A 24,982-nucleotide genomic window follows, 5' to 3' on the forward strand; every position below is an offset into this window, starting at 1 on the left:
TCGTCAGTAACACACTTGCACACTCCTTCAGTCAGTCAGTCAGTCACTCAGTGCTTCTAACCTCTCCCCCCCTCTCTCTTCTCCAGGTGGGCGTAACCGATGTGGGACCAACAACGGGGGCTGCAGCCACCTCTGTCTCCCTGGCAACAAGACCTATACCTGCGACTGCCCCACGGGCTTCAAGAAAGTGGACCAGCATAACTGTGCCCTGAGTGAGTATACTTACTGGCCTACAAGAACACACTTTAGGTAGAATACTATAATGTTTTTATGTGATGATTTAGAGTTGTACATCTTTTCGTGTTCATTTAGTCAGTACTTTATTCTAAGTATAAACTCAATGTTTGCTAAGTACATTTTCAGTCCAGTTAGCTGATGTTGAAGAGCAACCACTTTAAACCTCTTTTTCATTATCTTCAGCACAATAGCGGTGTCTACATATGTGAAAACGGCATATTTATGCCGTTTTATATATATTTTTTAATTCCGTGATTTTTAAAACACTATGAGATTTGCGGTGACGTGGAGAGCTAGGAAATACCCTCCCTCTGGCTGGAAACTCGCTCCAGGTTTTGAAAATCACATTTTTCTTACTTTTAATCCTACCTAAGTCACAGGGGAGCATTTTTTAGCACCTTTCTTCTTGTCTTGCTTCTTATCTCGCTGATTTCACATATGTAGACACCGGTTTGGCGCTGGAGATAATGAATATGAGGTTGAAAGGTGGCGGAATTGCCCTCACTAGAAAGCCAAACACATTGCTTAATTCTAAGGGGTACGCTAGTGTGGACAATTCGAACAGAGCCATTGGTGTATGTTGTTGTGTGTGTTGTGATGACCCCGTTGTTAAACCTAGAGCACTGACAGAAGACCTTTGGTCTTTGATCAGGTCTTGACAAGTTCCTGCTTTTTGCCCGAAGGACGGACATCCGACGAATCAGCTTCGACACCGAGGACATGTCGGATGACGTCATCCCGCTGGCCAACGTACGCAACGCCGTGGCACTGGACTGGCACGCCGAGGAGGGCTTCATCTATTGGACTGACGTCACCACCGACTCCATCAACCGGGCCCAGTGGGACGGCTCAAGGCAGGAGGTCAGTTCTGCCCCATATTATTTTCTTTCTAAGTTAGTCATTTCGCAGATGCTCCTATCCAGAGCCACTTGCTGTACAATGGAAGGTGCGTTCAATTAAAGTAAGTGAGACAACCACCCATCAAGATCATCCCAAGTAAAATAGCTAGTAATAGAGAACAAAACAGTTTAGTGTTATAGTGGTGGATGTTTTGTCTAATCCTTGATGAGATACAATTGTTTTGGGGGAATAATTTTAGCTGATGAGATCAGAGTATTGAGAAAAGTCCCTTGCACTTTACTTTTAACCAAATGTCGCCACCTATAAGTGTGGCGACAGCTGTTTGAATTTGTTGCTATGGGGGAGTATTTCATTGAAGTGACTGTACTGTATTGAAATTAATTTTTATTGTGTGTGTCAAGGTGGTGGTGGACACCAGTCTGGAAAGTCCAGCCGGTCTGGCTATTGACTGGGTGACCAACAAACTCTACTGGACCGATGCAGGTAAGGAACGGTGTTCTAGATTTAAATGACTATAGGGTAGTTGTACCACTGTGTATCATGTCAGCTATAGACTACCAGGAAGTCTTTATTGACTAGTCTCTATTGAGTAATTTGTTGTACAAACAATAATGAATTGTGTGTGTGCGTGTGTGTGTGTGTGTGCGTGAGATCAGGTACAGATCGTATCGAGGTATCTAATGCAGACGGGAGCATGCGCACCGTCCTGATCTGGGAGAATCTGGACCGACCCAGGGACATTGTGGTTGACCCAATTGGAGGGTGAGTCAGAGGTCAAGGGTTAATATCAGGCGTCAGATGTCCAATGACACCACTGACAATAGTTTACAGAGTAGCATGTAAACACACTTTCTTTTTCTCGAGCAGTCCAATAAGTAGGGAAAATACTACTGAAGGAAAAATCAGGTAGAGTCCTCCCAAAAAGTTAGCGCTGCATGGATTTTGTTGTTTACCACAGACACCTAATCTGAACATGCAGTATACAGATTCCTTTTGCATACCACAATCATGTACAGTTTACTGATGCATGATTTTCCCTGAGTACCATAGATATATGTACTGGACAGACTGGGGTGTGAGTCCTAAGATAGAGCAGGCAGGGATGGACGCATCCAGCCGTATCGTCATCATCTCTTCCAACCTGACGTGGCCTAACGGACTGGCAATTGACTACCAAACACAGCGCCTGTACTGGGCCGACGCCGGGATGAAGACCATCGAGTTTGGCAACTTTGACGGCTCAGACAGACAGGTGAGGTGGTCTTGAAGGGATAGTCTTTAAATGTTTTAGCTTATTTTCAACATATTTTTATTTGTTGGATGGGTATTTAATCAAGTGAGACTTTTTACTTTGTAAATCAGAATACTGGCTAATATTTTTATTCCCTGTCCCTCTCCCCTCCATTGGTGTCCAGGTGTTGATTGGCAGTCAGTTGCCCCACCCCTTTGGGCTGACTCTGCATGAGGAGAAGCTCTATTGGACAGACTGGCAGACCAAGAGCATCCAGAGTGCCAACAAAATGACTGGCCTGGGACGACAGACACTCGCCGAGAACCTGGAGAACCTCATGGACATTCACATGTTCCACCGCTACCGCACCACCGGTGTGTGTGTGTGTGTGTGTGTGTGTGTGTGTGTGTGTGTGTGTGTGTGTGTGTGTGTGTGTGTGTGTGTGTGTGTGTGTGTGTGTGCGCCCGCGTTAGTGCGTGCCCTGTTGGCCCTCTGAGTATTTTGTGACAAGATACTAGACCGCAACACCAGGTCCAGTGACCCTCCCTGTCATCAGGGGCCTGGTAAACTGATCCTATATATGGGGTTCAGAGGGCAAAAAGCACCTGAGGCTCATACCAGGCTAAAGCAGCACTGATCAGAGTAGGGATGTCAAATGTTCAGCCTGCTGAACATACCCCATGGAGGCTCTAGTCTAGAGCGCCCGGTTAAATTGTGTTTGAGATCATTTTTAAACTGTTAAATGAGTGAGAAATATATGTTTGTGAGTGGGCAACATATACCAAATTGTATATTGCGCTCTCTCCCACCTCTGTCCCTCACTCTCTAGTGCGGACCCCCTGTGCGGTGAATAATGGGGGCTGCAGTCACCTGTGTCTGTTGGCCCCATCCCCTAAAGGCTCCAGCTGTACCTGTCCTACTGGCATCAACCTTCAGCTGGACGGAAAGACCTGCGCACACGGTAACATAGCAACAATATCATATTATTATACCACCAGCACCCATTGTACAACAACCCATGGTACATTGGATGTTTAGGTGCCTCTGCAATTTAGACACCTGCTTGAGGACCTTATTACTGATGAATGACCTTGTGTTTCTGCTTGCATTTTGTATTTTCTCAAATTCAGAGCTCTTCTGTAAAAGAGACCTTGGTCTCAGTATGACTACCTGGTAAAAATAAAGGTTTAAAAAAAATATATATATATATATACCACATATCTCATCACCTTAACACAGTTAACTACAGAGATATTGACGTGTGTAAATAAACTACGTCTTCCAAGATACTGCAAGTAGATTGATGACAATGGTTCGTTGATATAACAAAATATTGTCTCATCGTTGGTTTATAGGAGAGAGAAAAAAAACATAGTTTAGTATTTTGTTCATTAGCACGCTGTTGATATGGTCCCAACAACTGTGCATGTCAGAAGTCAAGTTTTCAAGATGGAGCACTTTCAGTAAAAATCTAAAAGTGGGATGATAATGTGTTTTTGCATTATCATCGCACTCTTTGCTTTGTACTATATGTGCTCGATCTTGAAAACGTTACTGCTGACATCTATTCATTTACTACCTTCACCGTCAAGGCCCAAGCTGTGATACAGTAGTTGCAGCCCATTGATTCTTAAAGAATATCACTTACCAATGCCTCATAAACTTAGTTCAACTGTATAACCTCATCATATTCCTAAATATAAGGTGGTTTTAAGCCATGTCCTGTACTCTCCATACTGATAGAGTTGTGTCTCTTGGTTGTAGGGATGAGTAGTTTCCTGATCTTTGCACGGCGTACCGATATCAGGATGGTCTCTCTGGACATCCCCTACTTTTCTGACGTGGTGCTGGCTGTCAACGGATCCATGAAAAACACCATCGCCATCGGGGTGGACCCCAAAGAGGGTATGTGTGTGCATCTGTGCGTGTGTTTCAGCTTTTCTGTGATCTCAGTGTGGTATGAACAGGAACATGAGGAAGGTCTGCACTTACACTACTGATCAAAAGTTGGGGTCACTTAGAAATGTCCTTGTTTTTGAAGGAAAAGCACATTTTTTGTCCATTTAAATCAACATCAAATTGATCAGAAATACAGTGTAGACATTGTTAATGTTGTAAAGGACTATTGTAGCTGGAAACGGCAGATTTTTTTATGGAATATCTACATAGGTGTACAGAGGCCCACTATCAGCAACCATCACTCCTGTGTTCAAACGGCACTTTGTGATAGCTAATCCAAGTTCATCATTGTAAAAGGCTAATTGATCATTAGAAAACCCTTTTGCAATTACGTTAGCACAGTTTTTCCAGCAGCAGACTATGATCAATAATGTCAGAAGCTCTACTGAAGTCTAACAAGACTGCCCCCACAATCATTTTATAATTCATTTCTCTCAGCCAATCATCAGTAATTTGTGTAAGTGCTTTTTGAGTGTCCTTCCCTATAAGCATGCCGAAATTCTGTTGTCAATTTGTTTACTGTAAATTTTTACTAAGGGTTGGTAACAGGTTGATTGGTCGGCTATTTGAGCCAGTAAAAGGGGCTTTACTATTCTTGGGTAGTGGAATGACTTTAGCTTCCCTCCCGGCCTGAGGGCACACACTTTCTAGTTGGCTTAAATTGAAGATGTGGCAAATAGGAGTGGCAGTATTGTCTGCTATTATCCTCAGTAATTTTCGATCCAGATTGTCCGACCCCGGTGGCTTGTCATTGTTGATAGACAACAATACATTTTTCACCTCTTCCACACTGACTTTACTGAATTCAGAAGTACAATTTGTGTCTTTCATAATTTGGTCTGATATATTTGGATGTGTAATGTCAGCGTTTTTTGATGACATGTCACCTTAAGTTTGCTTATCTTGCCAATGAAAAATTCATGAAAGTAGTTGGCAATATCAGTTGGCTTTGTGTTGAATGAGCCATTTGATTCAATGAATGAAGTAGCCAAGTTGGCTTTTTTCCCAAAATGTAATTTAAGGTGCCCCAAAGATTTTTACTATCATTCTTTATATAATTTATCTTTGTTTCATAGTGTAGTTTATTTTTATTTAGTTTAGTCACATGATTTCTTAATTTGTACGTTTGCCAGTCAGTTGGGCTGCCAGACTTAATTGCCATACCTTTTGCCTCATCCCTCTCAACCATACAATTTTTCAATTCCTCATCAATCCAAGGGGATTTAACAGTTTTTACAGTCATTTTCTAAATAGGTGTGTGCTTATTAGTAACTGGAAAAAGTATTTTCATAAATGCGTGAAGTGCAATTCCTGTGCTGTTTTTAACTACCCTGGTAGGTTAACTGACAACCTGATCCAGGTTACAGTTTGAAGTTTTTACCTGAGTGGGTAGCTTGATGATAGCCAGTCAATATTTAAATCACCCAGAAAATATACTTTTCTCTGTTGATATCACATACATTATCAAGCATTTCACACATAGTATCCAGATTCTGACTGTTAGCACTTGGTGGTCTATAGCAGCTTCCCACAATAATGGGCTTTATGTGAGGCAGATTAACCTGGAGCCATATTACTTCAACAGTATTTAACATCAGATCCTCTCCAAGCTTTACAGGAATGTGGTTCTGAATATAGACCGCAACACTGCCTCCGATGGCATTTCTGTCTTTTCGGTAGATGTATTAACCATGAATTGCTACCACTGTATCATCAAAGGTATTATCTAAGTGAGTTTCAGAGATTGACAGAATATGAATGCTATCTGTTACAAGCAAGTTATTGAATTCATTGACCTTGTTTCTTAAATTCTTATGTTAATATGGGCTATTTAGATTTTTTTTAAATGCTTTACTGAGAAGCTTAACAGAGGTAGACTTTCTCATGTTATTTACATTGGAGCTGATAGTGCAGGGTGAGCTGCATAAAGTGGTCTTCCATGCTATTGAACACTGCCTCAGTGCTAACAGTGTAACTCTGGTTTATAGGCTCATGATTACTGCTTACAATAGCTGAAGGATAAACAGATGTATTCGGTGCAATTAGGGGTACATAAATTAAATGACTTACATTGTGTTTGCCAATGCCCCTAAGATCATGTACATTTGATGCAGCATTATGACAACTCATTGTCACAATGCTAGTGATTAACTGAGATGGTCTTGGATCATTCCTGTCGAGTATCTTCTGTTACCAGAGATATCAATAAATGTCACTTTAGCTAGCCAGATGTGTAATGCCAGCGTCTGCTGAATCTTTCACCTCCAACGATGGTACTGGACATGAAATTATTGGCCGTTTTTTAGAGTCTTTTAATGCTAAAATCAGTTCTTTCAAAACAATTTTCAAATGTTCCGAGCTAGCCCTCCTGATGTCGTTTGACCTCACATGGACTATGACAGTGTCAGCTCCCGGCATCTGTGGTAGAACAGACGGAAGCAGCCTTGTCCTTATGTCCTGTGCTCGTGCTCCTGGGTAGCACAGGGTTTTTGCCATGGGGACCGAGATGTTTCTCACCATAGAGCTGCCTATGATGACAGCTGGTGATGTTGAATGGGCCGGTCTCTCAGGCAGCCTCACGGTCTGGTGAGCTCCGAGGATCTGAACCCGAGGTAGAAGCTACCGAAGAGGGAGATCGAACCGAGGATGAAGACGCAGGTGCCTCCAGATCCAGGGAGGCAAAGCTGTTTCTGGTCTGTGTCAGTTCCTTGCTCAACATCTCCATGGAGACCCCCGTTGCCAGAGGATGCCTTCTTCGACTTCCACGGCCAGTGACGTACCTCCATGGCGAGTGACGTACCTCCATGGCTGGTTGGTTGGGCCGAGAACAGCTCCGTTCTCCAGGGAAGGGGAAGACTCCTTTGGGGATGGAATCCTGCCTAGCACCGGCCAGTCGGTTGTGGAGAGCCGACATGGCAAAGAAACTTCCACCAGACCAGAGCGGCATCCAGCTACTGGGGTGGAAGAAAAATAAAAAGTAGGTGGGCGTGGGTTCCCCAGTAACTTATGTAGGTTTGTTACTTGCTTACTAAGAGTAGCTACTTCGCTCCTGTAGTCCTCCACGAGCAAGCAGTTGCTACATTGAAATTCAGTGCGGTCCACATTGTCCCGGAACAAAGCAAAGTAAACACAGCTCCTGCAACGCTGGAAACAATAGCGGCCTCCATTTGAGACCACCGAGCTAGGCAGAATCCCTGGACAGATAGCAGCACTCACAGCAATTTAGCCCAACAGGATTCAAAATAAAATAAAAGTATATAAAAACACTGTCAGCTTTTAAACCGAGGTCTTTAGTTCAGGTTTCGGCGTTCGACAGCGTTCAACAACAACAAACATACGGCGCGCTCTGATGACGTAGTAGTGTCACCTGGATGTTATTTGAATGGACAAAAAAATTGGCTTTTCTCTCAAAAAGAAGGACATTTCTGACCCAAACTTTTGAACGGTAGTGTAGGTTTTACAGTAAAAATAAAAGTAATGTGTTCCATCTTTCAGACCAGACGTGTCCTTTGAGAAAAACATTTTTTATTTTTCATTGTGATCTGAATGTGCACCAGTGGTGGTCAGTGCCATTTAGGATGAGGAAGCACAATTTTAAGCATAGCCTTATTTCTATTACAGCATATTGGATGACTGTCTTTCATATTTCATTCACCCAGCTCAATGTAACATCAATATGTTATTAAGGCTACTACGTGATGCCTACATTTTCCAAAAAACCATCATGAAATTGCTACATCCTATCCTACGAATTAAAGTTTACCACGTACGTGCACAGGTCGAGAGAAATGTTTTAGTAATCAAGGTGACAGACAGTGAATGACGCATTCAATGCAGCCTTGCACACTTTTCCCTACATTTAGCTGATCTAGGGTGTAATCATTAGTCCAGCAGTTGCAAACGAGAGTTTCATTTATAAAACCAAAAGCGTATCTTGACTTGGAATAGATCCTGTGTTGGATAGCCATAGCCAGCAAGTTAACATAGCATCCCTTTCTGTTTGAGCCGAGTGTTTGAGTAGCTAGCTGCATTCATTAGTTAAGAAAGTGAATATTTTTTTAAAAATATATATACAGTTGAAGTTGGCAGTTTACATACACCTTAGCCAAATACATTTAATACATTTTATCCTAGTAAAAATTCCCTGTCTTTGGTTAGTCAGGATCACCACTTTATTTTAAGAATGTGAAATGTCAGAATAATAGTAGAGAGAATGATTTATTTCAGCTTTCATTTCTTTAATCACATTACCAGTGGGTCAGACGTTTACATACACTCAATTAGTATTTGGCAGCATTGCCTATAATTGTTTAACTTGGGTCAAATGTGTCGGGTAGCCTTCCACAAGCTTACCACAAAAAGTTGGGTGAATTTTGGCCCATGTAATGTAACATGTAATGTAAACCTGACTCTAACTGAGTCAGGTTTGTACACCTCTTTGCTTGTACACGCTTTTTCAGTTCTGCCTTCAAAGTTTCTATAGGATTGAGGTCAGGGCTTTGTGATGGCCACTCCAATACCTTGACATTGTTGTCCTTAAGCCATTTTGCCACAACTTTGGAAGTTTGCTTGGGGTCATTGTCCATTTGGAAGACCCATTTGCGACCAAGCTTTAACTTCCTGACTGATGTCTTGAGATGTTGCTTCAATACATCCACGTAATTTTCCTCCCTCATGATGCCATCTATGTTGTGAAGTGCACCAGCCCCTAATGCAGCAAAGCACATGATGCTGCCACCCCCTTGCTTCACCGTTGGGATGGTGTTCTTCGGCTTGCAAGCCTTCCCCTTTTTGCTTCAAACATAACGATGGTCATTATGGCCAAACAGTTCTATTTTTGTTTCATCATATCAGAGGACATTTCTCCAAAAAGTACTATCTTTGTCCCCATGTGCAGTTGCAAACCGTAGTCTGGCTTTTTGTATGGCGGTTTTGGAGCAGTGGCTTCTTCCTTGCTGAGCAGCCTTTCAGGTTATGTCGATATAGGACTCGTTTTGCTGTGGATATAGATGCTTTTGTACCTGTTTCCTCCAGCATCTCACAAGGTCCTTTGCTGTTGTTCTGGGATTGATTTACACTTTTCGCACCAAAGTACGTTCATCTCTAGGAGACAGAACATGTCTCCTTCCTGAGTGGTATGACGGCTGCGTGGTCCCATGGTGTTTATACTTGCGTACTATTATTTGTACAGATGAACGTGGTACCTTCAGGCGTTTGGAAATTGCTCCCAAGGATGAACCAGACTTGTGGAGGTCTACAATTTTTTTTCTGAGGTCTTGGCTGATTGTTTTTGATTTTCCCATGATTTCAAGCAGAGAGGTACTGAGTTTGACGGTAGGCCTTGAAATACATCCACAAGTACACCTCCACAGGTACATCTCCAATTGACTCAAATCATGTCAATTAGCCTATCAGAAGCTTCTAAAGCCATGACATCACAACATGTCAGTTCGTGCTGCAAGAGCTCTGATAGGTCAGTGGGCATTCTCCGAAAGTTGTCATAATTACTGTGTAAGTCTGTGGAAGAGGGTGAGAACCATGAGCCTCCTAGATTTTGTATTGAAGTCAAGGTACCCAGAGAAGGACGGAATCTAGCTGGCCTCCGGCTACACCATGGTACTACCCCAGAGAGTGCTGTTGAGGCTACTGTAGACCTTCATTACAGAACTGTGTGTTTTAATTAGTTATTTGGTGACGTGAATATAGTTAGTATAGTTGTATCTATAAAGGATACCTTTTTAATGTTTCACTGATGTGCACACGCTGTTCCATTTGCACGCACTAACACTAAACAGTGACTAACAGGATGTCTTTGAAACCTTGCTGTGTGTGTCTACTGCCCCCTGCAGGTAAAGTGTACTGGTCAGACAGCACACTAAAGAAGGTGAGTAGAGCTAACATCAATGGGACGGCTCAGGAGGATATCATCGCTACAGGTGAGGGCAATAATCAATCAAATGTATTTCATAAAGCAAAACATATCTGAATCACATTACAGATAGTACTAGGCTAGTGTCTTTTTTGTCTTTCTGCTGTATTACAGAGGAATATTCATCTATATTGTAAAATAAATGATCTGTTGCACTGACATATTTCAACTTCTACACTTCTGCATACCCTTCGTTTCTCACCTTTCTCTCTCACTTCCTCTCATCCTTTCTCTTCTCCCTAACTTTATCTCCTTCGCTCCTTTCCTCCACACTTCCTCTTTCTTTTTCTTTCTTTGTTTTCCTTCCTTCCTTACTTCCTTTCCTTTCGTTTTCCTCTCTCTTTCTCTCGTTCTCCAGGTCTGATAACCACTGATGGTCTGGCGGTGGATGCGGTGGGTCGAAAGATCTACTGGACTGACACCGGAACGAACCGGATCGAGGTGGCCAACCTGGACGGCTCCATGAGGAAGGTTCTGATCTGGCAGAACCTTGACAGCCCACGAGCCATCGCCCTCTACCACGAGATGGGGTAAGGAATTAGAGTTTGGCTGTCAGTCAATTAAGGTTCACTGTGCACAGCAGTGTGTTTAGCTCCAGGTGCTGATTTTGCACTTGTTTTTCAATTAAAATTGCATTTTTACTATCAATTTACTGCATAATCATATGCAGACTGTTAGTTAGTTGCTGTGAGAGAGTTAGTTCCTGTGTGTCTTATTGCAGGGCAATAAAAGTTTACCCGTCATGAATATTTAGATTGGGCAATAGTTAGCCCTCCTTTGTCGGTCTTCTAACGACTTCCTGTGTGACATTCATTTCTCTCTCTCTCCTCCAGGTATATGTACTGGACAGACTGGGGCGAACATGCTAAGTTGGAGCGGTCAGCGATGGATGGCTTGGACCGTTTGGTTCTGATCAGTAACAACCTAGGCTGGCCTAACGGACTGGCCATCGACAGTGCCGGCTCACAACTACTGTGGGCCGACGCTCACACAGAGGTCAGTCGCCCTATCCGAAAATCTAAAGCTCCCGAGTGGCGCAGTGGTCTAAGGCACTGAATCTCAGTGCTAGAGGTGTCACTACAGACCCTGGCTCGATTCCAGGCTGTATCACAACTGGTAGTGATTGGGAGTCCCATAGGGCAGCGCACAATTGGCCCAGCGTCGTTAGGGTTTGGCCGGGGTAGGCCATCATTGTAATCATCATTGCATCATCACTTGACTGGTAAAATAACATTTTAATAAATAATGCAACCAATCCTGAGAGCTACAGAGTGTGCAGGCTTTTGTTCCAGCCCAGCTCTAACACAGCTGGGTCATGTTTAAAGTAGGACTCACCATAGCAAAATCATTTTGCCACTGAAATGACAGGTATGTGTTCCTATTGGAGAAGAAGAATGGAGAATCTTCATTGAATTTTTTTTTTTTAAATCCAGGACTAGGCTTATTCTGTGTCTGGGAAACCGGCCTATTGAGTCAGTGAATTAACAAAGTTTTACCCTCTCGTAGCGCATCGAGGCGGCAGACCTGAACGGGCTGAACCGCCGAACCCTGGTATCCCCAGTCCAGCACCCGTACGGTCTGACCATACTAGGACCACACATCTACTGGACCGACTGGCAGAGCCGCAGCATCCAGCGGGCTGACAAATCCACCGGCGCCAACACCATCACGGTATGCAGCAACCTGCCCGGGCTCATGGATATACAGGCCGTGGATAGAGAGAAGCCACTGGGTGAGTGTATCAATGGCACACTGGCCTCGGAACATTAAAGAGGAAGGTGTGGGTAGGGGTTTGCCTTCGTTTAACCTCGTCCCCAGGCTATTGCGCATGTCCCATAAAAGCCTTGTACATCAACCATTCAAAGTTGGTCTTAGTGGGAGTGACCATAGAACTATATGGGAGTGACCTTACTTGTCATCATTTCATTTTAGAAAATCACACGACTGCAAAAAATCTGGTACGGTTGTTTGGCTGGTGTGTGTTTGGAATTGAGTGGCACTTACTCATTTGCTGTCCTCCATTTGTCCCCTGTATTCTCTATTTATTGTTCGTCTTCCCTCTCTCACTTCACTTTCAATGGAATCATTTGGCTGTATGTATTGGGAATGTCTTGAAACCAGTAAATATTCTGCTGCTACCCCTATTTGTGTACCTGCAACAAAAGTCTGACTTGGTTTGCTCCTTCCTCCCCCTCTCCAGGTTTCAATAAGTGTGGTAGAAGGAACGGGGGCTGTAGCCACATGTGTCTGCCCCGCCCCAACGGTACTTCCTGTGCCTGTCCCACCGGCATCCTCCTCAAGGGGGACGCCAGGTCATGTGACGACTCCCCCGAGACCTACCTGCTCTTCTCCAACCGGGTCAGCGTGCGACGCATCTCCCTGGACACAAATGACCACACGGACGTGCATGTGCCCGTGCCCGAGCTGCACAACGTCATCTCGCTGGACTACGACAGCGTGGACGGGAAGCTGTACTACACCGATGTCAGCCTTGATGTTATCAGGCATGCTAAAAAAAGACACGCCCACACAATATACACTGAGTGTACAAAACATTAGGAACGCCCTTCTAATATTGAGCTGCACCTACTTTTGCCCTCAGAACAGCCTCAATTTGTTGGGGCATGGACTCTACAAGGTGTCAAAATGTTCCACAGGGATGCTGGCCCATGTTGAACTCTAATGCTTCCCACAGTTGTGTCAAGTTGGCTGGTAGTGGATCTCTAAACCAAATAGATCGTTCCATCTCATCTCACAGATGCTCAGTTGGATTGAGATCTTGTGACTGCGCAGGCCACTGCAGTAAGCGGAATTCACTGTCATGTTTGTGGAACCATTCCTGGACAATCCTAGCCTTGTGACTAGGGGGCATTATCCAGCTGAAAAAATATATATATTTGTAGATGGATACATAGCTGCCATGAAAGGATGCACCTATTTGGCAATGATGTTCAGATATCCTGTGGCATTCAAACGTAGCTCCACTTTTATCAAGGGACCCAATGTGTGCCATGAAAACACACCCCACACCATCACACCACCACCATCAGCCTGCAATGTTGATTCATATCCTAGTCCCCCCATCAGTGTGAAATAGCAAGAACCGGGATTCATCTAACCAGGGCAATGTTTTTTTTCAATTCTCCAGTTTCCAGTGTTTTCGTTCCTTAGCGCACTGCAACTGCAGTTTCTTGCAGTGCGAAGTGGAACTCTAAGGTCACCAGCTGCCATACCCCATTCGTGTCAAGGTACCACGAGTTGTGCATCATTTGATGGGTCTTTGGGGACCAATGTTGTACTGGACTGTCAGTTGACTAACTGTAGTCCGTCTGTTGCTCTGCACAATTTGTGTCTGCCTCCTTTGTCCTCTTTTATCAATGACCTGATTTCAAACACTGGTCAGCCGTTGGCTGGATTTCCTTTGGGTGGTGGGCTATTCTTGATACACACAGGAAATTGTTGAGTGTGAAAAACCCAGCAGTGTTGCAGTTCTTGACACACTCAAACCGGTGCGCCTGGCACCTACTACCATACCCTGTTCAAATGCACTTGAATCTTTTGTCTTGCCCATTCACCGTCAGAATGGCACACATACACATTTACATTACATTTAAGTCATTTAGCAGACGCTCTTATCTAGAGCGACTTACAATCAATGTCTCAATTGTCTCAAGGCTTAAAAATCCATCTTTAACCCGTCTTGAAGTGGATTTAAAAGGTGACATCAATAAGGGATCATAGCTTTCAATTGGATTCACCTGGTCAGTCTATGTCATGTAAAGACCAGGTGTTCCTAATGATTGTACACTCAGTGTATACACACACACACAATATGTACAGTACACTCTTACTCACACACACGCATGCATGCATTCCAACACAGGGAATTCCTCCGTGTCACTTTTTCTTACTATTTTGGGTTTTAACTCTTTGCTAATGTATTCGAGCAATAGTTATGCACTCTACCAATAAGATGTAATGTAATAATTGATATAATTGATTGATTCGTTGATTCATTGATTGACTTAACTTCTCATGTGCTGGTCAGACGGGCCAACTTGGATGGTACAGGGATGGAGACAGTGATAAGCCAGGGTCTGAAGACCACTGATGGTCTAGCTGTGGACTGGGTGACCAGGAATATGTACTGGACGGACACAGGTCGCAACACCATCGAGGTGGCACGACTGGACGGGACCAGCCGCAAAGTACTAGTCAACAACAGCCTGGATGAGCCCAGGGCCATCGCTGTGTTTCCCAGCAAAGGGTGAGAGGAGGAGGGATAGAGGGGGGGAAGCGTTAAGGTTGAGGGAAGAGGGTGGAAGGGTGTAGTGGAAGAGATTGGTTTTGTGAGTGTTTGTGTGGGGGGGTGGGAACTGTGTTGTCATTGTTTCATTGGTCTCTCTAGGTACCTGTTCTGGACAGACTGGGGTCACATTGCTAAGATTGAGCGGGCACACCTAGATGGATCAGACCGTAAAGTTCTGATTAACACAGACCTGGGCTGGCCCAACGGACTCACACTGGATTACGACACACGCAGGTTAGAAAGAGAGAGTGGGAGGGAGAGAGTGGAATAGAGGGGGATGGTGACAGGGAGGGAATAAGGGAATGACAGAGAGAGAGATAAAGAAGAGAGCGGCAGTGGTAGGGAGGGAGGGCGGGAATAAGGGAATGACAGACGGATATACAGGAGGGATTGGTAGGGAGAGAAGAAGGGAATAAGGGAATGACAGACGGAGATGAGAGGGAGTGGTAGATAGGGAGAGAGAGGGAATGAGAGACAGAGATACAGGAGAGAGAAGGAGTGGTAGGTAGGAAGAGAGAGAGGGAAGGAATAAGGTAATGCCAGACAAAGTTACAAGAGAGAGAGGGAATGATAGGGAGAAAGGCAGCGCAGGTATAGTTTTTGGTAATAAATCTTGTTCTGGGGGCAGCCTTCCAGAGTGGTCACTAGCTGGCACAGCCACAAAGTCATATAATCTGCCTTAACCACACTGCTAACCCTAATGCCTAACCCTTAACTCTAAATTAAGACCAAAAAGCTAAGTTTTGTTTTCATGAATTTTTACAATATAGCCAATATTGACTTTGTAGCTGGCCAATCTAGCAAAAATTGCTAAGTTCTGCCTCCAGGAAAAGATTCATCCCAAAAAATTTGCAACCCACAGAGGGAGCGGTACGGAGAGTGTGACAGTCAGAGACATGAAAAGAGGGAGAGAAAGACTGAAAATATTAGGGCCTAACAGCATACAAAGCAGATCTCAGCCGAGAAAATCAAATTATTTTCTGCAGAACATTCTGTTTTGTGTAGTAAATCAAAGTACAGTACAGGAGTTTTCTGGCCTCTTGATAGGATAGCTTTGATGTCAATTCCTGTTAAATCCCTCTCATCTCAGTCTAATATCTCTGTAAAGTATTTTTGCCTAGTATGTATATGAACTATGAATGTGTGTGTTTGACTCCTCCGTGTGTGTGTGTAGGATCTTCTGGGTGGATGCTCACTTGGACCGCATTGAGAGTTCCGACCTAAACGGAAAGCTCCGTCAAATCCTCATCAGCCCTGTGTCCCACCCCTTCGCCCTCACACAGGTACCCCCCGAGCTGTCAATCAACCACTTGACCCCTCCCCCTGGCTACCACATCCACTCACTTGCTCTCATTCCTCCTCCACTCACTCGTTTGTTCACTGGCTCACTTGTTCTCCCTCCTCCTCCACTCATACTGAACCATAACACTGAGCCATTCTACTTCCCTTCATCTCTGACCTTCATTTTCTTCCTCCCTCTCTTCTCTTCCTCCTTGTCTGTGTTTCTTTCTCCTCTCTTTTTCTCTACCTTGTTCCCCCAGTTGAAGCCGGTGTCCTCCCCTCTAACCCCTTTCTCCCGACTCTCGCAGCAAGACCGTTGGATCTACTGGACGGACTGGCAGACTAAGTCCATCCAGCGCGTGGACAAACACACTGGCCGCAGCAAGGAGACCGTGCTGGCCAACGTGGAGGGCCTCATGGACATCATCGTAGTTTCACCACAGAGGCAGAGCGGTAAGGGAGCAGGGTGAAGTTGACCCTAGACGCTGATCTTAAGTCATTTTAGCATTTTCCCGACTTATGGTTAAGGTTAGGTTTGGGGAAACTTTGCCCTTGAGCCAGTGGTAAGTCGCCCCTAACTACTGATACCGGTTCAAGTATTTGTTCATCTTCTTATGGCGAAGATTAGCATTGAGGGTAATCTGATCCTCGATTAGATTCAAACACCATTGTGGTGTCGCCACAGTGACTGAGGCATTTCTGGGAGTTACATTTTTTTTCCTCTCAAATCAAATCAAAGTTTATTTGTCACATGCGCCTAATACAACAGGTAGACCTTACAGTGAAATGCTTACTTACAGGCTCTAAACAATAGTGCAAAAAGGTATTAGCTGAACAATAGGTAGGTAAAGAAATAAAAACAAACAGTTAAAAAGACAGGCTATATACAGTAGCGAGGCTATAAAAGTTGCGAGGCTACATACAGACACCGGTTAGTCAAGCTGATTGAGGTAGTATGTACATGTAGATATGGTTAAAGTGACTATGCATATATGGTAAACAGAGAGTAGCAGTAGTGTAAAAGAGGGGTTGGCGGGTGGTGGGTGGGACACAATGCAGATAGCCCGGTTAGCCAATGTGCGGGGTCAGTGGTTGGTCGGCCCAATTGAGGTAGTATGTACATGAGTGTATAGTTACTGTGACTATGCATATATGATAAGCAGAGAGTAGCAGCAGCGTATTTAAGCTTTCACCTTATACTGTTGGTTACATTCAAGGAAGTGTATGTTATGTAATACAGTGCCTTGCAAAATTATTCATCCCCTTGGCGTTTTTCCTGTAATTTCCTGTAATTACAACCTGTAATTGAAATTGATTTTTATTTGGATTTCATGTAATGGACATACACAAAATAGTCAAATGGTGAAGTGAAATTACTAAAGTTACTACTTTCAAACAAAAAAAATGGAAAAGTGGTGCGTGCATATGTATTCCCCCCCCTTTGCAATGAAGCCCCCAAATAAGATCTGGTGCAACCCATTACCTTCAGAAGTCACATAATTAGTTAAAGTCCACCTGTGTGCAATCTAAGTGTCACATGATCTGTCACATGATCTCAGTATACCTACACCTGTTCTGAAAGGCCCCAGAGTCTGCAACACCACTAAGCAAGCAGCACCACCAAGCAAATGGCACCATGAAGACCAAGGAGCTCTCCAAACAGGTCAAGGACAAAGTTGTGGAGAAGTACAGATCAGGGTTGGGTTGTAAAAAAAAATATCAGAAACTTTGAACATCACACGGAGCACCATTAAATACATTAAACCTGCCAAGAGAGAGCCGCCCACCAAAACTCACGGACCAGGCAAGGAGGGCATTAATCAGAGAGGCAACAAAGAGACCATAGATAACCTTGAAGGAGCTGCAAAGCTCCACAGCAGAGATAGGAGTATCTGTCCATTGGACCACTAAGCCGTACACTCCACAGAGCTGGGCTTTACGGAAGAGTGGCCAGAAAAAAAGCCATTGCTTAAAGACAAAAATAAGCAAACACATTTGGTGTTTGCCAAAAGGCATGTGGGAGACTCCCCAAACATATGAAATAACGTACTCTGGTCAGATGAGGCAAAAATGTGGCTTTTTGGACATCAAGGAAAATGCTTTGTCTGGCACAAACCCAACACCCCTCATCACCCCAAGAACACATAGTGAAGCATGGTGGTTCCAGCATCATGCTGTGGGGATGTTTTTCATCTGCAGGGACTGGGAAACTGGTCAGAATTGAAGGAATGATGGATGGCGCTAAATACAGGGAAATTCTTGAGCGAAACCTGTTTCAGTCTTCCAGAGATTTGAGACTGGGACGGAGGTTCACCTTCCAGCAGGACAATGACCCTAAGCATACTGCTAAAGCAACACTCGAGTGGTTTAAGGGGAAACATTTAAATGTCTTGGAATGGCCTAGTCAAAGCCCAGACCTCAATTCAATTGAGAATCTGTGGTATGACTTAAAGATTGCTGTACACCAGCAGAACCCATCCAACTTGAAGGAGCTCTAGCAGTTTTGCCTTGAATAATGGCAAAAATCCCAGTGGCTAGATCTGCATAAATCCCAGTGGCTAGATCTGCCAAGCTTATTGCGACATACCCCAAGAGACTTGCAGCTGTAATTACTGCAAAAGGTGGCTCTACAAAGTATTGGCTTTGGGGGGGGGTGAATAGTTATGCACGCTCAAGTTTTCAGTTTTTTTGTCTTATTTCTTGTTTGTTTCACAATAAAAAATATTTGTTATTTTCAAAGTGGTGGGCATGTTGTGTAAATCAAATGATACAAACCCCCCCAAAATCTATTTTATTTCCAGGTTGTAAGGCAACAAAATAGGAAAAATGTGAAGGGGGGTGAATACTTTCGCAAGCCACTGCTTTGTTTAGAGCTGAGATTAAAAAAAAAATAAATAAATAAATACTCAACAACAGTAAGTGTTCAACATTGTATTGTGAACCTCTACAAACTCTTCTTCATCTGTTGAGTAAACATTGCATGTATACCTGCAAAAAAATGGCTTTTCAGCTTAAGGGATTTCCATCCCTTTAATTACGGTCCAAAAATACAAAATTACATACCAATCAAAAGCAATTGTATGTTTTTTAATCAACCTCAAATCTTACTGCTGGAATTGTCCTAAGCATGCCCCCACCCCCCCTCAACGCTCCACATAGCGGTCTTAAGATGAATGCACTCGATGTAAGTCGCTCTGGATAAGAGTGTCTGCTAAATCTGAATAAGAGCGTCTGCTAAATGACTAAAATGTTCATAATGGTGATCATAATGCAATGCATTTCTTTCATAATTTATTACCTTGCATGTATCCTCCATTATGTACCATTGCTGTATCTGACTTGTTTACTGTGAGGAAATTGGATGGGAAAATCATTTGGACGTTTCCTCGCCTGTCTGTGGGTTATTTAAAAACAATAACTTGAAAGCCCCAATCGCTAGGGTCATTTTAAGATGTCAGGTGTCAAAATTTGTTCAGTTTTGATACTGAGCTCATTGCCCAACCGGACGCATCTGGTTTCAAGTGGCCAAGAGACCTCATGTGATGTTCAGCTGCTAGTTAGCGGATGAACTGGGAATCAGACAGGAAATCGAATTATATTAGTGGAAAGGTAGCAACGTCAGTTTTCTTCTCATATGTATATTATTCCTGTACGTCGAAAAATGGAGCCATTGCACAAACCCTGCTGTTTTCAAATGGCTGTGTTCCTATGGGGGTTTATGCATGTTTGTAGCGCCACCATTAGGTAAAAGATTGGACTTGTTTTTTTTTTATCCTTTTGGAAGAATAATTAGTGGTATATTTTATTTCAAACCTAGACTTTCAAAACTCTTCTTCTCCTAAAATGTACTGACAATTCTACTTCCCTTTGCCTGCTGTTGCTCTGGCTCTGTAATAGTGACATTGTTGCTGACTATTTGTAATAGTACTAAGCATGTATTGGTTGAAATCTAAATGTCTTTCATGAAACATAAAATAACTGTTATCTTCACAGCCTTGTATATTCCCCCTCAAGCCAAAACCATGACGGCCCTCAAGGAACTACACTGGACATTATGCAAACTGGAAACCACATATCCTGAGGCCGCATTTATTGTAGCTGGGGATTTTAACAAAGGACGTTTGAGGAAAACGCAACCGAAGTTCTATCAGCACATTGACTGTAGACTGTAGTCGCTTTGGAAAAACACTAGACCACTGCTACTCGCCTTTTTGAGATGCTTATAAGGCCCTCCTACGCCCTACCATCAGAAAATCAGATCACGACTCCATTTTGCTCCTCCCTTCCTATAGGCAGAAACTCAAACAAGAAGTACCCAAGGTCTATTCATAATAATGTTTCCATACTGCTTTACTCATCTCAGATGCATATACTGTATTCTATTCTGCTGTATTTAGTCAATGCCACTCCGACATTGCTCGTCCTAATATTTAGATATTTCTTAGTTAAATTCGTTTACTTTTAGATGTGTGTATTGTTGTGCATTGTTAGATACTACTGCACTGTTGGAGCTAGGAACACAAGCATTTCCCTACACCAGCAATAACATCTGCTAAATATGTGTATGTGACCAATACAATTTGATTAGATATGTGCCATTGTGAAAATGCCACCAAAGGGCGGCAGAGTTTAACAGGTTAAAGTAAGCCTTTTCTCTTCCCTGCAGGCACTAACCACTGTGGGGTGAATAATGGAGGATGTACTCATCTCTGCTTCGCTAAGACAAACAGCTTTGTCTGTGCCTGCCCTGATGAACCAGACAGCAGGCCCTGCTCCACCAGTGAGTTTGTGTGTGTGTGTGTGTGTGTGTGTGTGTGTGTGTGTGTGTGTGTGTGTGTGTGTGTGTGTGTGTGTGTGTGTGTGTGTGTGTGTGTGTGTGTGTGTGTTTGTGCGTGCACTTGCGTGCCTGTGAGTAACAACTTATTTTGATAAACAACATTCCAGCTTTGTGTGTGATCTGTTTATGTATCTTTAAAACACTAATCATTGTTCCTATGTTTAGTCTCAGGTTATGTGCCCACCTCACCAGACATAGAGACCACCAGCACCGCAGCCCCCAACAAGATCCCCAAAGCCCCCACAGACACGCCTCAACAAGGACCCCCACTGATCAAGTATGTCAACTACAAGCCAGACGTTTTACCTCATCGACCATGACTTGAAGGGATCCTACTGATACATAATGAGGGCTGTCGGATATGAATATTGACTAAATACCTTGTATCACAATGCTTTACTTTTACGTCTTCAGTTTGTGAGAAAGTAAATGCTCAGTTTGATGGTTAATGTTATTTTTTTCGCATCCCGTTTCGTAGCTGCACAGACAAGAGCCTGAGTGTGGAGGGCTGCTTACAGAGCAACGTGGTGACAGCTCCTCACGGTAAGATAAAGTCAGCTTCATCATCAAATTCATCATCATTATCATGATTATTACCCTCAGTAGCATCTTCATCACACTTTGCATCATCATTACTATCATCATCATCATAAATGTGACCCGATTCAGGAAACTATGTCACAAGTCATGACTTGTGACATAGGAGAGCTGTTTGAACGTAAAGATATTTTTTTTAATCAAAATGCATTTTTTGGCAGAAATGCCTTCTCGAACATGTGAACTTTAATGTGCCTTAATATCAAACTTGTAACTCTAGGTAATCGTGTCAAACACAACCTTTTTTAAATGTATTGCGTAGGAAAACTGCATAAACCTAATGTCAAGTTAAAGTGTACTGTTAGCTAGCTAACGTTGTGTGTATGCTCTCCACTTTCTGGAGGACTGAGTTTTTAAATGAGTGGAATTTGAGTATGATAGCTAAGGAGATGGGGAAAACACCAGTCTGAATTACATCGTCAAACTAAGGGCAACCATGCATGACATCAGACAGGAGACACGTCCAACCATGATGTATACTGGTAAGATAGTCTAGCTAGCTACATTTTCAGATATTACACGTTTCTAATTTTGACAGAAAGGGGTTTCATTTCAAGTGTACTGTTAGATAACTAATGTTAGCTGGCTGGGTCGCCAACTAACATAGTGCATGATCTTATTCTTCGTATCTCAGACACATTTGCTTGACTAGTTATAGCCATAGAACCTGGTTGGTTAGCTACCTGCAGATTCATGCAGAGTAGTAACATCATGAGTTGTGATTATGGTCCAATGTTTAGCTAGCTAGCTAGATGTCTTAACAAAAGGCTCCATGCAAGTAAGGTTATCCATTTCAATAATGTCACTGCAACTGTTAATAGACGTACTAGCTGGAAAATTCGCTCTGGCTATCTACTCCAATTTCAGACCATGGGTAAGATAGTCTAGCTAGCTACATTTTCACATATTACACGTTTCAAATTGACAGAAAGTGGTTTCATTTCAAGTGTACTGTTAGCTAGCTAGCGTTAGCTGGCTGGGTCGCTAGCTAATGGTATGTGTATGATCTTATTCTTCGTATCTCAGACACATTTACTTGACTAGTTATAGCCATTGAACCTGGTTGGTTAGCTACCTGCAGATTCATGCAGGGTAGTAATGTGAGTTGTGATTATGGTCCATTGTTTAGCTATCTAGCTAAATGTCTTAACAAAAGACTCCACTCTAATTTTGACAAAGTATTTTTATTTCAATTTAGCGTACAGTTAGCTAGCTAGCTAACGTTAGCTGGCTGGCTCACTAGCTACATTTCTTAACAAAAGATTCTCATCATAGTGTGCCAGAGCGCAGAATAACTGATGAATTTTTGAACTCTCATCACCCGTTGAATATGTCCGGTGTCAGTAAATTCGGCAACAAAGCGTAATTTAATTGTTGCCAGCAGCACAGGTACAGTCACCAACGCTCTGGATAACATGAAAACTGCCTAATCAGCTCTGCTAGAGTGAGTAAAATGGTCAGAGTGGGGTGTTCTCTCATTATGTGTCTGGAAGTAACTAGCCAATGTTAGCCATGTTAGCCATATTGGGTGATTGACTCTCGTTGTGAGGTCAGAGCTTTCGTAACAACCCTACTTATTGGCCAGAGCGTCCTGTGTGCGCTCTGAACGCGAAACGCTCTGAATTTATGAACGGACAATCTGACAGCACAGTTGCAGTCACCAACGCTCTTGATAACATAACAGAGCCTAACCAGCTCTGCTAATGCGAGTAATGTTCAGTGAGCTGTTCTCTCTCTCTCTCTTAGATGTCTGGATGTAGCTGGCAAGTTAGTACAGAATGCACGGATCAACCCTTAAAGAGATGGGTTGGCTAAGGCTTAAGAGGGTGTGAACAATGCTGAATGGGTGTAGACTAAGAAGGGCTGTCCAATAGTAGGATCAAAACATTTAAAGACGGTTTTCCCAAAAGTGAGTTTACAAGTTGATCAACTTTCAAAGCAAAATTACTTTCCCATTGTTTCCTCAAATGCAGTGTATGATATACCATTTTGTAGCTCTTATTCTCTACTTTTATCCAATGTAAAAAAACAGAAATTCAAATGCTGCTACATAAGACCGAATGCAGGTGGTAAGTCACAATAAATGATTGACAAATGTACAGTGTTGAATTTATAGGCTATATCTAATTGTTTAGATGTCATACACTCATTGGTTGATGTTCATCTGCAACGCTTCTTTCACAGGGGAGGGGCTTCATATCAGCTATGTGATTGGAGGAGCATTAACCATTCTTGCAATCCTGATAATCATCACTGCCTTCATTATTTACCGGTAAGACCAAGTCCTCTCTAAATACTCAAAAGTCCGCTCATTTGACATGTACATTTTTGTCATTTAGCAGACGCTCTAATCTAGAGCGATTTACAGTTAGTACATTCATCTTAAAGTAGCTAGGTGAGACAACCACATCAGTCATAGTAAGTAAAATGTTCCTCAAAGTCATCAACAAAGTCAGTGCTAGTAATAAAATAAATATGTCTATATGTCTATTCTCCATCCCTTTATCTGTCCAGATCTGAGTAAGTAATTAGGTGACAACAAATTGAGCACCAAAAGATTTGGCCAATGTTACTGTCAGGTAACTTATCGTTTCATATCAGTGCAGATAAAGAACACACAGAGGAAGCTACATTAGACCTGTGACATTTGTCTGTCGCGGGATCTAATGTAGATAGCCACCCAATTGACAGTTTTAACCAGTGGACTGTGTGTACAATGTTTTCCCATCTTTCTATCCTCAAGACACAAAATGTCAAAGTTTGCTGACCCCGGGATGAGCAACCTGACCTACAGTAACCCCTCATACAGGACGTCAACGCAAGAGGTCAAGATCGAGACCTCGCAAAAGCCGCCCATTTACAACCAGCTACGATATAAGAAAGAGGTAACTATTCAGGCCTATTTAGAACACTCTCGTCATTTTCTTGAAATACTAATCTAGCTAAGCATTTTTTCACGTGCAGCATTTGCAGTTGTCATCGAGGCAAAGGGTGGTTATTCGAAAAATCTCAAATATAAAATATATTTTGATTTGTTTAACACTTTTTTGGTTACTACATGATTCCATATGTGTTATTTCATAGTTTTTGATGTCTTCACTATTATTCTACAATGTAGAAAATAGTAAAAATAAAGAAAAACCCTTGAATGAGTAGGTGTTCTAAAACTTTTGACCTGTAGTGTATGTTATTCTCATATAATAGCGTGTAAAATTTGCACTGGTGCAAATGCTTACTGAATCTGGGCCTTAATTCTCACCTCAGACTTTGATGAAATTAAGTAACTAATGTTTAATAGAGGAATGGATACATTTGATGTGAATCCATTGGGTTTCTTTATGCCTATTATGACTGACGGGTTTCAAATGTTCAAATAGTATGGCTGGAAGTAACCATTGAGACGAATACCAGTTTTCAATGTTTGCCTCTATCTCTTATGCTGTAGATAGATTGCTTTACAGTAGTTTTATTATAGCCAAACATGAAGATTCACAAGTTGTGACTGACCCGTCCACTCATCTCTCCTTTCTTCTCTTCCCCCTTCTCCTTCACTGCAGCTCTCTCATCCTTACAACAGCCTCTCTCCTTTATTCTTTTGACCTGTTTTGTCCTGTGGAGAGGTAGTCACACACTGCATGGGGAATCCCTCCAATCAATCAACCTATCGCTGTCTCTTTCACTCCTCCTGTATCTCTCTCACTCCTTTTGTATCTCACTCTCGTCCCCACCCACATGCTCTCT

The 24,982-nt window shown here is 42.9% G+C and overlaps 1 protein-coding gene across 1 annotated transcript in view; it reads left to right on the top strand.

Moving 5' to 3' along the window:
* Positions 1–24,982, top strand: part of LOC129834292 (low-density lipoprotein receptor-related protein 4-like) — a 189,672-nt gene that overhangs the window by 158,690 nt on the left and 6,000 nt on the right. The window contains exons 16-37 of the mRNA XM_055899151.1: positions 87–212; positions 890–1,098; positions 1,500–1,581; positions 1,755–1,860; positions 2,149–2,350; positions 2,514–2,703; positions 3,159–3,290; positions 4,094–4,234; positions 10,138–10,224; positions 10,576–10,747; positions 11,051–11,213; positions 11,724–11,949; positions 12,418–12,721; positions 14,266–14,484; positions 14,626–14,760; positions 15,701–15,809; positions 16,116–16,260; positions 20,474–20,587; positions 20,810–20,921; positions 21,123–21,187; positions 23,426–23,513; positions 23,985–24,126. Of these exons, the coding sequence (XP_055755126.1) occupies positions 87–212; positions 890–1,098; positions 1,500–1,581; positions 1,755–1,860; positions 2,149–2,350; positions 2,514–2,703; positions 3,159–3,290; positions 4,094–4,234; positions 10,138–10,224; positions 10,576–10,747; positions 11,051–11,213; positions 11,724–11,949; positions 12,418–12,721; positions 14,266–14,484; positions 14,626–14,760; positions 15,701–15,809; positions 16,116–16,260; positions 20,474–20,587; positions 20,810–20,921; positions 21,123–21,187; positions 23,426–23,513; positions 23,985–24,126 (3,269 nt within the window). The remainder of the gene's footprint in view (positions 1–86; positions 213–889; positions 1,099–1,499; positions 1,582–1,754; positions 1,861–2,148; positions 2,351–2,513; positions 2,704–3,158; positions 3,291–4,093; positions 4,235–10,137; positions 10,225–10,575; positions 10,748–11,050; positions 11,214–11,723; positions 11,950–12,417; positions 12,722–14,265; positions 14,485–14,625; positions 14,761–15,700; positions 15,810–16,115; positions 16,261–20,473; positions 20,588–20,809; positions 20,922–21,122; positions 21,188–23,425; positions 23,514–23,984; positions 24,127–24,982) is intronic.

Source organism: Salvelinus fontinalis, chromosome 35, assembly GCF_029448725.1.
Source record: "Salvelinus fontinalis isolate EN_2023a chromosome 35, ASM2944872v1, whole genome shotgun sequence".
Lineage (NCBI taxonomy): Eukaryota > Metazoa > Chordata > Actinopteri > Salmoniformes > Salmonidae > Salvelinus > Salvelinus fontinalis.